The following is a 12,023-nucleotide window of genomic DNA, read 5'->3' as shown; positions in this document are numbered from 1 at the left end:
GTAAACCAACGTTTGGGATTCATCAGCATTTACTGTAAAACTTTAAACCCTTACTTAAGTCAATTGGAGGGCGATCTTGAAACAATTTAAATGCCTAGTAATTGAGGGAATGCTGCAATAAAGCGATGAAGCGTTACTCATTTTCCATGAGGATTGAATAAAAGAAATGAGAACGTTCAAACAGCACACATGCAGGGCTAGAGGTGGCTTAGCCGTTAGGAGCACTTGGTAAAAGACCTGGGTTCAGTTCCTAGCACCCAAATGGTGGCCCTTAACCATCTGTAACTCCAGCTCTAGGGAATCAGGAGCCTGCCTCTGATCACCACAGGTACAGGGTATACTTACATACATGTAGGCCGGATACTAATACACATAAAGTAAATCTTAAAAACAAAACCCACCAGCATGTATGCATGTATGTTCTTTTTATTTGCCCTGTCTCTTTCAAATGAAAATGCAAAGGAATATCCACTAAACAATTTTTTCTAATCTGAGTATCAGGATTGTGTGTAATTCCTTTTGCTGTTTATTAGTGTTCCAAATATTTTCATTCTACAGTTAACACTCCATTAGTCAGGAGAAAAATTGGCAAATAAAACAATAGTTTTGGGCTCATATAGAGCTCTTGCCTAGCCTGCACATGGCCTTGCATCCAATCCTAAGCACAATTAAAATGTAAAAGTGGACTGGGAATGGTTCAATGGTAAAGCACCTGTTGCAGAAGCAGAACAGAGTCTTCATCCCCAGCACATACCCAGAAGGGTCCCGGGGCTTGCTGGCCAGCCAGTTTGATGAGTCTATAAACTCCAAGTTGAGAGCCTGTCTTAAAAAATAAGGTAGAAAGCTACTGATGAAGACATCCTGTGTTGACCTCTGCCCCACATGATAGGCACTCACTGATAAGTGGATTATTAGCCCAGAAACTTAGAATACCCAAGATACAATTTGCAAGACATATGAAATTCAAGAAGGAAGACCAAAGTGTGGATACTTTGTCCCTCCTTAGAATGGGGAACAAAATACCCATGTAAGGAGTTGCAGAGACAAAGTTTGGAACTGAGACAGAAGGAAGGAAGGAAGGACCATGCAGAAACTGCCCCATCCTGGGATCCATACCATAATCAACCACCAAACGCACAGACACCATTGCATATGCCAGCAAGACCCTGATATAGCTGTCTCTTGTGAGGCTAAGCCAGTGCCTGGCAAACACAGAAGTGGATGCTCACAGTCAGCTATTGGATGGAACACAGGGCCCCCAATGGAGGAGCTAGAGAAAGCACCCAAGTGGCTGAAGGGGTCTGCAACCCTATAGGAGGAACAACAATATGAACCAGTAACCTCAGAGCTCATGTCTCTAGCTGCATATGTAGCAGAAGATGGCCTAGTCGGCCATCATTGGGAGGAGAGGTCCTTGGTCTTGCAAAGATTATATGCCCCAATACAGGGGAACACCAGAACTAAGAAGTGGGAGTGGGTGGGTAGGGGAGCAGGGCGGCAGGGGGGGGGCAGGGTATAGGGGACTTTTGGGATAGCATTTGAATTGTAAATGAAGAAAATATTTAATAAAAAATTGTTTAAATAATAAAAAAAAAAAGGGAGAAAACAACCAAAATCCTGTCCTCTTTGCAAATTGCTATTTTCAACATTGATGAATCTGGTTTCAGAATCTGGCAACTGTAGTAAATGACATCTCCACCATACACTATTTCCACAACGCTTCTTCATCTTTCTTTTAGCTTTCACATCAGCAATGGCCGAGTACCACACACACAGAAGCAAACAGCCCTGCTGGTGATACAGCCTGGGGGAACAAGGATGCTGCTGTTACTTCAGATGGCCATGTCTCCTGAAGGAATGTCACAAAACTATAAATTGCTTCTAGACTTGGATTCTACCAAAATACAGAACACTGATGCTAAGGAAGGACTGAGGGAGCTGGAGGGCACCACAAGGACACCACAAGACCTAGAGGATCAACTAACCTGCATCTCCAGATGCAGAGGCTGATTCACCAACTACAGAACATGCATGGGCTGGACCTACACAGCCTACACAATTGTGCAGATGTGTAACATGGTCTCCATGTGGGTAACCTAACAGTGGAGCAGGGGCTGACTCTTATGCCTCCCTTTGGATCCCCTTCCCATAACTGGGATGCCTTATCTGGCCTCCGTGGGAGAAGATGTACCCAGTCGCTTCGACTTGACTTGCCAGGGCGGGCTGGTACCCATGGGGAGGCCTCCCTTTCTCAGAAGGAAAGGGGAGGGGGCAATGGAGGAGTGTGAGGGTGGGACATGGAAAAGAGGAGGAGGAGGGGCTGTGATCGGGATGTAAAGTGAATAAATAAATAAAGGAAATAATAATAATAATAATAATAATAATAATAATAATAATAAAACAAAGAGGGGATGAGAGGGGGAAAAAAGAAAATGTGACAGGATCCAAATCCAGAAAAAGATAAACAATAATAAAAGATTTTAAAAAAGGAAATGTAACGGGATTTTTAGAAACTGACATTTTTCCTTATTTTTGGAACTGTAAAAAAAAATTATGTTAAAATTAACTTCTGAATGCACTGATTAAGAAAACATGAGGAGCCAAACTAGAAATTATATAGTTTTATAGATGCCTCTCTTGTTTCTTGACACACATATCCCCCCAATGATTTCACAATATAACACTTCTAGGCAGCTTCTGCCGTTTCAGTTTCTTCCGTTTCAGCTTCTGTAGTTTTAGCTTCTTTGGGTAACAACGAGTCAGTCTTCAGTAGTAAACCTTCACTGGTTGAACTACGAAGGAAGGCTCGGACCACAAATGGACCTAGAACAAAGATCAGAGGCAACCGTGACTTTCTCACTCAGAGCCCCGCTGGTCAGGTACACAGGCATAGGAAAGCTAGCAGGACTCCAGCCCTGCTGTCCCGGACAGCTCACTGTCCTAGACACACACACTCACTGGAAATGCACACTCACTAGTGAGTCTCTCCTTTCCTCCACAAGATCATCACCTAGAATTTATTTACTACAAAGTCAATATTGAAGGTAGTAGGTGGTAATATATATCAGATGGAAATATTCTAAATATCTCTCTAAAGCAGTCAGCACAGACAGTATTGCTGAGTTCCCAGACAGTTGATAAAATTCTCCACACATTAAAAGACTCTTCCTAGTAACAATTAAGGGGCTTTATCTAAAATGGCAGAAAGAGAAAAATAATTTTTAGAGAATTTATTTTCCATTACTCTCCTCTAGCTATCTCAGAAGGGCAAAATTCTTTTTTATTCCCTGTAGAATAAAAGAATCTGTATATACTCAATGTCTGTGGTGTTATTTTGGATTAAGAGAATTAAAATGGAATGTTCAATCACCAGTGAGCTTAACTCCCCAGAATGGCTGCAGTGAATACGCTTGGCCATGGGAAGTGGCACTATATGGAGGTGTGGCCTTGTTAGAAACAGTTCATCAATGTGAGGGTGGGCTTTAAGGTCCTATGCTCAAACTCCACCCTGTGTGGAAGAAAGCATCGTCATGGCTACCTTCAGATCAAGATGTAGAACTCTCAGCTCTTCCAGTACTATGTCTGTCTGGATGCTGCCATGTTTCCCACCATGATGATAATGGACTGAACTTCTGAAAATGTAAGTTAGCCCCAATTAAATGTTTGCCTTTAGCTCTGTAACCCTTTTTTAAATTGGGTTATTTGGGTTGTTGGTATTTAACTTCTTGAGTTCTTTATACATTTTAGATATTAGTCCTCTATCAGATGTAGGGTTGGTAAAAATCCTTTTCCAATCTGTAGGCTGCCATTTTGTCCTACTGACAGTGTCCTTTGCCTTACAGAAGCTTTCCAGTTTCATGGGGTCCCATTTATCAACTGTTGATCTTAGAGCCTGAGCTATTGGTCTGGCCTTAGTGGGAGAGGATGCACATAGCTTCACAGAGATTTGGGTGGGTCAGGGGGAATACCCAAGGGTCCCCCACCCACTCAGAGGAGGGGGGATGAGAGTAAGGATTATCAAAGAGTGTGACTGTGAGGGGGCAGTAAGTGGGATGTAAAGTGAATAAGTAAAAAAATAAGAAGAAGAAAGAGAAAAGGAATGAATAAAAAGGAAAAAATTATAAAAGAAAATAGAAAAATTCATATAATACATAAGAAAAAAGTTTGCCTTTATAACAGCTGCCTTGGCCATGGTCTCTTCACAGCAATGAAACCCTAACTAAGACAATGGCAAAAGAAGTTCAAACGTGTTTTAATTAACTCAGTGATTAACTAAATCCTGTAAACTCCCAGCACTGCACTATATGGTTAGTCGGTGGAGCCTGGCCAGCTCGTGTCGGGCCACAACTGTGGTTTACGTGAGGAACACAGGCATGCTAAAGGCATGGCAGTAGCCTGTGTTCTGGCTACTACAGTACCCACATTCTTCTCCCCATGGCAAGAGAATCAGCCCTTTACAAGTGATAACGCTCCTCCCATAACAAAAATACCTCCTTTCTGTTATAAAATAAAGATCAATAAGGCCAACTGGCTTCAAACTATCATTTAATAAACGGTTTTCTTTCCTATTTAGCACTATTGTCACTTTAAAGCAGTTAGTTTTCTTTTAAACCTTAATACACTTAACAGTAGAAATATGCAAATGTACAAAGGTTTGGAGGTATATTCTTTGTTACCAATAAAGAAGTCCCTCTCTAAAACCTTATGACTCAGGAATAAGGTAATTAAGAATAATTCCTGGAAGAACTGCAGTCAGAGAACTTGTACATTAACTCTTTGTCTCAGTAGTCCACAGTTTTGAAGTATCATTGGCGTTTAAGGATATCTGCCCTCACCCAGCTACTCACCCAGATTCAGTGGTCTGTGCTTACAGACCTCATTTATAACTGCTTGAAGATTGGCAGCTATCTGGTCACTTGGCATATCCAACTGAAAGAAACAAATACACAGATATCACAATTAGGTAACTGTATCAGTATGTATTCTAGATGGGATATTTTATTTATTTACCTAATGCAATGACCTATTAAAAACTACTACAAATGCAAACAAGAATGCTATAATTCTTCTAGAAGAATTTATACATATTTATATACTTATATGTCAAGAGTTACTTTATAGAATATATCAGAGTGAACTGTTTTAAAGTTTTTCTATTTGAGAACATGCAGTTTCCAAGTAATTTCCTGAAAGCACATTCCAACATACCATGCATTCGTCCCCAAACCAGGAACATTGTTTTTAACTTATGTGCACGTGTGGGGTGGGGTTAGTACATCTGTGCACATGTGTGGGTAGAAGCCAGTGGTGGGTGTTGGATGTCTCCCTTTAGTGCACACCACCTTTCTTTCTGAGACAAGACCTCCTGGTGAACCAGTTTGGCTAGGCTGGCCGGCCAGTGGGCTCCAGGAAGTCCTCCTGTCACTGTCTTCTCGGTGCCAGAGTTAGACATGTGACACCAGGCTTGAGAGGTATATGCTATATTTGATATCAGCAAAGTATACTCAAGAACATATCTTCAACTTTTCAGATAATAAAAGCTTGCTCGAGAAAAATGCCTACCCCCTTGGTCTTGCAAATTTTATATGCCCCAGTACAGGGGAACACCAGGGCCAAGAAGTGGGAGTGAGTGGGGAGGGGAGCAGGGGCGGGGGGGGTATAGGGGACTTTCAGGATAGCACTTGAAATGTAACTGAAGTAAATACCTAACAAAAAATTGGAAGAAAGAAAGAAAGAAAGAAAGAAAGAAAGAAAGAAAGAAGAAAGAAAGAAAGAAAGAAAGAAAGAAAGAAAGAAAGAAAGAAAGAAAGAAAGAAAGAAAGAAAAATGCTTATCAGTACACAAAACAAAACCTCTGCTCTCATGGCTCAGGAATTTGTGATTTAAGAACGGTGAAGGGAGAAGAAAGACTCCTGAAGAAACAGCACTCCTGAGCCAGTGTGAGAGCCACTTGTACTAAGTCTGCCTGGATATTTTGTGGGACTATGTATTACAGTGGCAAAAATTATTTCTACCTTTTCGGAGAATAAAAATTAAAAAAAAAAACAAAACACATATAAATTAACTGTAAATAATGCACACTCTTTCTGAAACAGCTTGTTTTTGTATTTTACATGTAATATGAGCAAACCAAAGACAGACTGTTATTCAAAGCTAAGACATATACATTGTTCTATAGGAACCACTCTCAGAGAGGGCTTATCTACTGCTAGTTTTTGAGGTGGATGACTAGAAAATAGAAACTTTGATACCCATTTTGCTGATTCAGTTTTCAGTCTTTTTAAAATTTGAGTATATAAAGCAAAGTCTCAGGGCTAAAAATTATCAGACAAAAAAATAACTGTTTCCCTGCTGCAAGACATGTTTATAAATGTATGCATAAATGTTCTTAAAGTATGTGTCTTTATTAGAACAAAAACAGTAAGTAGTTTTCCAAAATTACAGCTTTACACAAAACACTTTTAAGTCAGTGTAGAGTATCATACCTAATAAAATGATTCATGTGCATCATTAAGTTTAAAGTAGTTTTATCTCTATTAAACACCTTAGAGGTCAACTTATGTTTTTAATGATTAAAGACTGATGAGTAGCTATAGTATAAATGTATGAAATCCTGTAAAGATGGAAACAATAACACACCCATCTGTAAAGCTCCCTAATGTGTTCCGATGCATTTCTGATGAACTGTACTGTTCATTTTGTACTGTTGTCTAGAGTTATCATTTTATAATATAACCATTTAAGTGGGGAATATGAAAACTCTACATTCTACAGCAAAAGTTAAAATGGTATTAATTTTTAAATTAAGTTAATTTCCCATTTGAAAGAATTACAGCTATTTATTGTCAGATTATTTCATAGTATGTTATATCCATGTAAGTTCTCCTCCCTCCCTCCCCATGTATATTATAAATTAGGGTCAGTGAGAGAGCTCGGCAGGTAGACACTTAACTCCCAAATCTGATGACCTGAGTTCAGTCCTCAGGACCCACATGGTGGAAGGAGAGAACCGACTTCTAGACTGTTCTTTGACCTCCATGAGTGTGCTGTGCCATGTTTGTGTATGCACTCATACACATAATGCATAAATAAATGTAATAACATTTATAGATTTTTATTGGACCTTAAAGAAAGGAAATCTTAAATTTGATTACATCTTGACTTAAAAGTCGCTCAGCAGTTAAAGCACCAGCTACTCTCCCAGAGGACCCGGCTCCAGGTCTCAGCGTCCATATGGAAGCTTCTATCCATCTATAACTCCAGTTCCAGGGAATCTGATGACCTTCTGGCCTCTATAATCACTGCATTCATGTTATACAGAGATGTACACACAAGAAAAACAAAACCAAAACAAAACCCCCACCTGCATATAAAGTAGAAATAAATATTTTTAGAGTGGCCAGCTTTGTAACTAATTTCTAATATAGTTCTGACAACATTCTACAATCTTCGGTGACTGGTGACCTGCAACTAGGATCTGCAGAGGACTGCCGCCTTGGGTAAGCACTTTTTAACCATCTGACCTCCAACCCCCCCCCCCCAAATGCAATATTCTAGAATTGAATCAAGTGTGGTTTAACAGAGAGCATTTCTTCCCATGACCCATAACAGTGTAAACTGAGCAAAAGGTTAATGGCATGTGTCTACAGAACATTAAATAAAGTTGTAAGAACAAAAATTGCTTACATAACCCCATTTAATGGAATCTTACTTTGGGTTAAGCGTTTAAGCATCTACATGGATTCATTCACTTCTCTAAGAACTCTATGAAGAGAGTATTATTATGAAGATAGTATTATCCCTCACTTAATATTAAAAGCCAAGAAGCAGAAAACAAAGCCATTTTATTCAAGAGCACGTGCAAGTCAGGACTGGAGGCACTGTAATTCTGCACTGGGGAGGCTGAGGCAACAGGATCATTAATTTGAGGTCAGCTTGTTCTACTCAGCAAATTCTAGGCCATCCTAGACTACATAGTGGGGCCCTGCTTCAAAAATAAAGCAAAAGCAAACACCAAAAGCACAGGCATGTGAGAAGTAGCCGTGGAAGCCACATGCCTAAGCCTGTATGGCGGGTGAGTACAGAGGAAAATGGCCTCCACTCCACCACTCAATGGCTTGTGATCCCGACAGCTAAAATGTGCGAGTGCTCTGAGAAGCAGATGAGTCTGCTGTAAGACAAGAGGAGGAAAGGGACTGTACAGGGACTTGTGTGCCTCTCTAATTAGATGAGTAAGTGCCAGGAGGGCAGAGAGGAAGATGTGACTGACACACTTCTTAAGGATGAAGAGTTTCCGATGACAGAGGGAGGGACACTTTAGGCGGAGGAACCAACAGGTGGTGATCAGATGACAAGATCTAGACAGGAGGGGTGCATGTGGTGATGTTCATGCAGAGGTAGGGACTGCCACTCTGAAGTGTTAACTAGCTCTTAGTACACTGGCTGCAGGACCAGTGCCATTCCAAGGCCTCCTTTGTCAACAAGTGGCAAACTGGGCTTCCATGTGATAGCTTCCAGTTTTAAAACACTAATTTCAGTAAAACCAAACCACTATTTGGGCTCAACAAAATAAATCAAGGAGCCAAAATTTTAAAACCAGCCTTCGTATTTACCATGAAAAGGATAGGAAATAGAGAATTTGATATTAATACAGTGGTTTGAGTTGGTTGCAATGAGAATTAAAACCAAAGACTTCAGGATTTATGTTACCAACTTAATGTTGCTAAGCAGATGAACCACATATCTTAACTGCGTTAGAGAGAATTCTGGAGTAAGTGCATAAGAACAGGACTTGGCACACTTTCTTTGCAAATGGTGACAGAGTAAGCATGCATGGCTTTGCAAGCCAAATGGGCTCTGTTACAACTGCTCAAGGCGGCTGCTGGGATAGAACAGAAGTTAAAACAATACATAAATGAGTGCAGCTGTGTCCCAACAAAACTTTTCTTACAAAAACAGGCGGACAGCTGGGGCAGGGTCAAGTCTGCTGATCTATGGCACTGAGACCAGAACTGAGAGACATTTAAGAAGTGAAAGAGCAAAAGCAACCATTACATTCTTTCTTACAGAGCAAGAAAGGGTTCTGTTTGTGCCGTTGTACTTACTATTTTATCCAATAGACTTTTAGCTTATTATTATGTGTCTACTATGCAGATGAGGCAAAATATGTTTTGTTTGGCGAAGAATTGCATTGCAATTTCAAAATAATGGTAGGAAAAATTCCTAGCAATAGTTTCAAACAGCTGTTGTAGATTTTGTGTGCATTTAAAACAAGCTTGAGATTGATAACAGGGCCCAATCTGGAAACAAGAATAGAAAATGTAGTGTCCTATACTGAGGCCACCCTACTGTCTTCTCTATCAATTCAAGTAGAATCAAAAGCTAGGAGAGATGGTAAGGCTCCAGACACTTCACCTGTAGAGATAGAGATCCCTGCAAGATGAGGCTGCTGGTAGAATGTGGAGTTCAAACCTTAGGAGATGACTAGAAAACACTGACAATCTACAGTGACTCCCAGATAAGCAGAAGCATACCACCTTCCCCTCCACACACTCTGCCAAGCCTGTCTATCCTGGGAGAAGGCTGAGAACCAAGTAACCCTCTCTACTTCAGGTCATTAAAGTCATAAAAGCCACCTCTAAATTGGGCAAAGGGAGTCTCTAGATATAAGACTGGTACCAGAAACCAGACAAACTGCTCTTCAAATCACTACCAGTTGTTAAGAGTCATGGTATCTGCCTAACAGGCTTATGCCTGACAGACAGGGGAAGTTGTGCTGGGCACAGCTGGCAGCAGTGAATGGGAAAAACATACTTCATGCTTTAATTTCAATAAATGCAGACTTCTTTTCAATAAACTACTCATTTATGCACAGGCATAGAATATATTCTATATGTATGAGAAATGAAAATTTATGTTCATTGAGGCAATTTAATAGCAATGAGACATTAGCAGCAATCTAGTGCCTAAGAAATGGTATAAGGTTGAATAAATTGTGACATATCTATTACAAGAGACTATAAAACAGCTATTAAATTTATCTTTGCAAGAATTTTTATGAGATAAGAAAGGGTTTAAGACATAGTGTTAAGGATACCAAACTTAGTATGTAACAGGAACATAGAAACCAAACTAGTAGATGCTTGGAGAGAGGCAGTCATGAAGAATATGGAGATATCACCAGTGACTACAGGAGCTGTGAGTTATCTTTATATTCTTACCTACACTATTTTTCAAATACTCTCTCGTGTACTCATATTCCCCCGATAAACAATTGTCTTTCACTCAGTATTTAACATGACAGAACCCAGGGGCTGCAGAGGTGGCTGAGCAGTCGAAAGCCTTTGTCTTTCAGAGGACCCTTGTTCTGTTCCAAGCACCCACACAGCAGCTTCCATCCTCCCCTGCACACATGCAGACACACTTCCTTTCTGTGCTTCTGACCACATATCTAGAAACAGGATTGCAAGTGAATATTCTACTTAGCCGCTCAAGTAACCGACATACCGTTTGATGGTGGTTGGAGAATTTCATGGTCTCACTAGCAATCTATGAGAGCTTGTTTCTCCACATTTTCACCAACACTTATTTCATGCACTTACACACACATTGACAACAGCTATCCTAAAAAGTGTAAACTGGTGTCCCACTGTGATTGTAACCAGTGCTTTCCTGGTGGCTTGCTGCTGAATATGTCTTCTTTGTTTCTGGTCATTTATATGTCTTCTCTGGAGGGAGATGTATTTGAAGCTTGGTTCACTTTAAAAGTTTTTATTATTTAGTGGCAAAATCTCCTCTATACTTTTTAAAGACAAACATGTACACGGAGATTGCAATCCTGTCCCCTTTGCACTAAAATGATAGTGCTAAGTTTTAATCTTTATGAAATCCAATTTGTCTTCCTTTTGTTGTCTGTATTTTTAAATTTATCTGAACATTTGTGTCTATCAAGAGATATAATTTTTATTGCTGAGTAGTGTCACACTGAATGACAGTGCCAGAGATGGGTTTAGTCCATCTAAACAGTACATGCGTGGGTTTTTTTTGCAGTTACAGGCTGAGCGCCCTAACCACGCAATGTAAAGCGTGGAGCTGCACAGTTGGTCTAGGGTTTGACTAGCACACACAAGGCTGGGAATGTGACAGGACTCCCTTCCTTCCTCAGCCAGGCTTGGCAGTCCATTCCTGCAGCCCAGCACTCAGACGGTGGAGGCAGGAAAAACAAACAGGACCTCATACACAATTCCAGATGAAAAGGTCTTTTGAGGTCACTTTGGGCTACACACAAAAGACTCTGTCTCAAAAACAGTAAAACAAAATAAAAATAAATTCTTAAATGCCCCAAAATCTTTTTTCTTTTGAGACAGATGGGCACTCCTGAGGGGGCATGGACTCATCATGAGGCCGAGGCTGGGCTTAACCTCTCAAAGACTCTTACTGTACTGTCTCCTGAGTGCTAAGATTACAGATCATACACAAGCATACCCAGCTAAAAAAATCTGAAACTTCGGAGCATCAAAATGAAGATGCTTTAAATACTGCATTTTGGAACATTCTAGATTTTCAAGTTACGGAAACTCACCTAGTATAGTCTCCAAATATTCCAAACTTGTTTTAAAAAAATAAAATAAACAGAAAGTTTTTCAGGTAAGGTATACTTGACTGACATGTAAACACCTATGTTTAGATATCTGAGAACTTGAGATTTAATTTCACTTTAGAAGGTTTATCTCTGCAGGGTTAACTCCTGGGTACAACAGCTGGGCCACTTCCTACAAGCCAGTGTATGGTTAGCTCTGTAACACAGAAGCGAGCTGTTTTCCAGAGTAACTGCCCTTTGCTGTGAGCCTAGGCACAGAAGTTACCTCTCCACAACCCCGTGTTCACATCTATGCAATGCTTCCTCCTTTCCTTCTGGGGCTCCACTGACAGGCAACTCTGACCTTCTGTCGTCTCATGAAACCCTCCTTTTCTTTGTCTTTTCTGGGGGATCAACTTTCCAGACTAAATTCTATGACCTTTCC

At 40.3% G+C, this 12,023-nt stretch overlaps 1 protein-coding gene across 1 annotated transcript in view; it reads right to left on the bottom strand.

Moving 5' to 3' along the window:
* Nucleotides 1-2,609: 2,609 nt before the first annotated feature.
* Nucleotides 2,610-12,023, bottom strand: part of Mrpl1 (mitochondrial ribosomal protein L1) — a 57,461-nt gene continuing 48,047 nt past the window's right edge. Inside the window, exons 8-9 of the mRNA XM_021210992.2 lie at nucleotides 4,848-4,929; nucleotides 2,610-2,823 (exon numbers count right to left, since the gene is read on the bottom strand). Of these exons, the coding sequence (XP_021066651.1) occupies nucleotides 2,687-2,823; nucleotides 4,848-4,929 (219 nt within the window). The 3' untranslated portion in view covers nucleotides 2,610-2,686. The remainder of the gene's footprint in view (nucleotides 2,824-4,847; nucleotides 4,930-12,023) is intronic.

The sequence above is a fragment of the Mus pahari genome, chromosome 13 (assembly GCF_900095145.1).
Source record: "Mus pahari chromosome 13, PAHARI_EIJ_v1.1, whole genome shotgun sequence".
NCBI classification, from domain to species: domain Eukaryota; kingdom Metazoa; phylum Chordata; class Mammalia; order Rodentia; family Muridae; genus Mus; species Mus pahari.
This window is presented reverse-complemented; position numbering and strand designations above follow the sequence as displayed.